This window comes from Trachymyrmex cornetzi, unplaced genomic scaffold (assembly GCF_001594075.2).
Source record: "Trachymyrmex cornetzi isolate Tcor2-1 unplaced genomic scaffold, Tcor1.1 scaffold472, whole genome shotgun sequence".
NCBI lineage: Eukaryota > Metazoa > Arthropoda > Insecta > Hymenoptera > Formicidae > Trachymyrmex > Trachymyrmex cornetzi.
In genome coordinates this window covers 58,603-62,397 of record NW_017299530.1, presented here as the reverse complement: position 1 = coordinate 62,397, position 3,795 = coordinate 58,603, and the positions used below count along the sequence as shown (strand labels likewise).

At 35.6% G+C, this 3,795-nt stretch overlaps 1 protein-coding gene across 5 annotated transcripts; it reads left to right on the top strand.

Annotated features, from left to right (window-relative positions):
* The first annotated feature begins 178 nt into the window (after positions 1 to 178).
* Positions 179 to 3,316, top strand: Spec2 (CDC42 small effector protein Spec2). Of its 5 annotated transcripts, XM_018513736.1 has the most exons (4): positions 179 to 314; positions 382 to 666; positions 1,562 to 1,844; positions 2,105 to 3,316. In XM_018513736.1, exons 3-4 carry the CDS (start codon positions 1,587 to 1,589, stop codon positions 2,111 to 2,113), a joined length of 267 nt encoding a protein of 88 aa, XP_018369238.1. In that variant the 5' UTR covers positions 179 to 314; positions 382 to 666; positions 1,562 to 1,586; the 3' UTR covers positions 2,114 to 3,316. The 5 variants fall into 5 exon arrangements, with proteins under 5 accessions (XP_018369238.1, XP_018369236.1, XP_018369235.1 ...); XM_018513734.1 differs by having other exon boundaries at positions 179 to 661; positions 1,557 to 1,844; XM_018513733.1 differs by having other exon boundaries at positions 179 to 666.
* Positions 3,317 to 3,795: the final 479 nt, after the last annotated feature.

The following is a 3,795-nucleotide window of genomic DNA, read 5'->3' as shown; positions in this document are numbered from 1 at the left end:
ATTTTATATTATACTAGATATACATATATATACATTTTATATTATTTTATATTATATTGTATATATATTTTTAATAATATTATATTATATTTGAGAATAAGCTCCTCAATATTAAAATTCTTATTTAGGAAAAAGATTGGAGAACTTCCTTAAGCAGAAAGTATAACATAGTGCAGCTACAAAGAACGGACGTAAAAGGATCCGTGTGGCGAATCGCGAAGAATAGTGAAGAAGCGATCGTGTGAAACGGGCCGCCACGGGCCGCGCGTCTGACAGCGCTCCTGTCAACATCGTGAGCCGACCGAGTTTGTCAGGTTTGCCTTTGTTTCCATCACCGCAGCAGCCGCCTGGATATCTTCCGATACCCTTACCTTCTTCCAGTGTTTACGCTTGCAGTGAACAATCAAGCAATGTCCTTCGCAATCACGAGCCGCGCGATCCACGGAAATGTTTGTTTTGTTCGACTCGTCGGCCGTTGAGACCGGTCGCAACCGTCGTCCGTCAACTTAACCTCTACGCCGCGAAGATTAACCTGGAACGCTGTGAATCCGCTGATTCTGCTCCGCGAGTCGCAGACTTCATCCACGTCGAGCTGCTCGTCCTGAATTGAATCGACCAGAGAAGCCTTCAAACTTCCTTCTTCTGGGTTATCAGGAGATTGTAAAAGTAAACATCTTGATACACGATAAACGATCCAGTAAGATTGGGAAAGCTACTTTGTAAGTTAGTTACATTACAAGTTATTTTTTAGGTTACCTTATATGCGTTTGTTATAGAAATGGAGCACAAAAGTAATACAAAATTGGAGCAAATGATAAAATATAATATAAAAATAGAATACCTGAACTTTTATTGTTTTCAATTTCTATAATAAAAAGTAACTTATGACTCTTATGAGTAACTTGAAAAGTAACTTTCCAAATTTCAGTGACCAAATATGTACTTGTGTCCGGACATTTACAAAACTTTATTTGTTTATTTTAATTAAATAAGAGAAATTCCTGTATTTAGTCAAAGTGGATCTTAGTGCTTAAATATTTCTCTGTGTACATGAATTTGTATCTAATTCTGCAATCTCCGTGCCGAAATCTTTTTCATGAGTAAAATTAGAGTTGTAATATCTTTTATTAAATTGACAAGCAATTTAATAATTTTTGATGTTAATAAGTCTTCTTCATAAGAATATTAATAATTAGACGTTAATGAGAATCTGCGAACAATTTTATTTATTTATATTATTATTAATAATCTCTCAAATGCTTTTTTAAATATAACATTGTAATTTAATTAAAATCTTTAAATACAATTAAATTATAATATAATTTTTTATTATTATAATAAATTGTATCATGTCCTATTCATAGTTATGCTTTTTTTTTTTATTTAGAGTTTGCTTAAGTTCATCGTTTTTAGATGCTATGTACTTAATCAATAAAATACGTAGAGCATCTGAGATAAATTTAAAGAAATCTTAAATATAAAGCTTATGAATACGGATGTATGTTTCTGAACATAAGTCCGATCAGTGGAGATGTTTACCTCACTTTTGACATTTCTGCAGGGATACGTGTGGATACGTGCGAGAGATGGCTGGCAACAACGAGCTCTGGGTGCAATGTTTTACGTGCTGCCTGACTCCACGGCCAACGAGGAACAACAGGCGGAACAGTGGTAGGCCGCATCAGAGGCTCAGGATAGACCGAAGTATGATCGGCGTGCCCACGAATTTCAGACACACAGCGCACATCAGTAGTGGTGACATCGACATGTCGATCGCCCAGCTAGCCGACCTCCAGGCGCAAATGCAAAGGAAGAGTGGTTTCGATACCGATTTCAGCGCCAAGGCATGACTCAGTCTTTTCGGTCTCAGATCCTGCTTTCTCAGATCAACACAAAATCTAAAATCGTGATACAAGACATTTTAAAAACATTCGAAAGAAGAAATCTAGAATTGGTAGAAAAAAATAGGATAAATTATTTGTTTGAAGCTTTGTTGATTTTATTCCAAACAATCTCTCTTGTTCCCGTTATGTAAAATATATTTTTTCTCTTTTATTTCTCTGCCAGAGCTAATCAGTTGAATTGTTTTCACTTTCTGTCGCAGGCATGCTGAGGATAGCTTCGTCAATGTTGCAGCAGGATATTTAACACGATAGCGACAGAACGAGAGAGCTTTATGTAGCGGAAGGACGACTGATGTTTTTCTTTTTGATATCCATGTTCCTTACTCGTTTGATGGACGAGCGCATTTCTTCCATATGAACAAGATTGCATTTTGCAAGATGCTTAGAGAATCAAGACACATTTATGTTCACTGGACAAGTCTGACTTCCATTTGGAACGGAAAACTGCCAGAGTTAATCATGTTATAGCGTATAAATAATCATTTACGACTTTATACCTCTATGTTTTTGACTGGAGACGCATTGCGTCTAAAAACTTAATATTCTATAATCATATTCTATAAATCATGTGCCTTTTTGTCGGCGATCTGACGTTCCGTGCGGAAAAAAATATGTATACAAAAACGAGGAATGTCGTTTTATTTGTAAAATTATTTGTAAGATTTAGAAAATATAATGTAGACGTGTAATTAGAGTATAAGTAAACGTATCACATAATATCACATAATATAATTCTGTACACGTAATACTTATCCTATTGTCGAATATTGTCGCGTATATTAATAATACAAGAGAGCATTGGCGATATTTATAAAACAGTGTAGTTCCTTCATGAAGACACCTCCGTTCCTTCGTTAATCGACACAATATGATACCGAGTACCGACGTCGCCGATTGTTCTCGGCTCGTGAATTTCTTCGTGTATCAACTTCCTCCACCTCCTGTGTATTCTGGACACGGTAGTGTGGTCCTCCATTATTCTTAATATCTAATCCTTTTTTTCATGTTTGAAACAAAAAATTAATAACACAAATAAGCGAAGAAGTGAAACCATATTCGGTCAAAGCGGATCTTGGTGCTTAATATTTTTGCGTGAATTTTCTATTTATGCGAACTGTGTGTCGATTACATTGGTTTACAAAGTTTCATGCAAGAGAATATGAAGATTATTTCTACGATAATTTTCTACGAGCTATAATCTACCATCAAAATGTTTCTAGGATTTTGAGATATAAGAAAAATATATCTAATTATAAAAAGAAAGACTTTTTCCAATATAATAGTGAAGTTTGATTGAAAACAAATTTTATTAGAAAACAAATCGAAAATGTTGATGGAATTTTTCTGATTCGAACTCGGCGTCCCAAAATATGTTAAAAAAATTGGGGGGATCCCGTTTGCCTACAAATCGATTGCCTACAGTACCTTTTGCCTACATCATTTTTGCCTACAGTTCGATTGCCTACATGTATTATTGCCTACAGCTCGATTGCCTACATGCCCTTTTGCGCACAAATAAAAATTTTAGAAACGGGGTTACTTTTGCCTACAGTTCGATTGCCTACAGCCCGATTACCTACATGCGCTTTTGCACACAAATAAAAATTTTAGAAACGGAGTTACTTTTGCCTACATGTACTATTGCCTAGAGCTCGATTGCCTACAGCTCGATTGCCTACAGCTCGATTGCCTACATGCGCTTTTGCACACAAATAAAAATTTTAGAAACGGAGTTACTTTTGCCTACATGTACTATTGCCTACATGTATTATTGCCTACAAGCACTTTTGCGCGCACAAAATTTTCAGAGACGAAATATTACATTTGTTTACATGTATTACCTACAGATCGATTGCCTATATACATTATTGCCTACAGCTCGATTGTCTAC

What these genes read in the sequence shown, in the direction of transcription:
- Spec2 (XM_018513736.1), top strand. Translation starts at nt 1,587, where the DNA reads ATGGCTGGCAACAACGAGCTCTGGGTGCAATGTTTTACGTGCTGCCTG.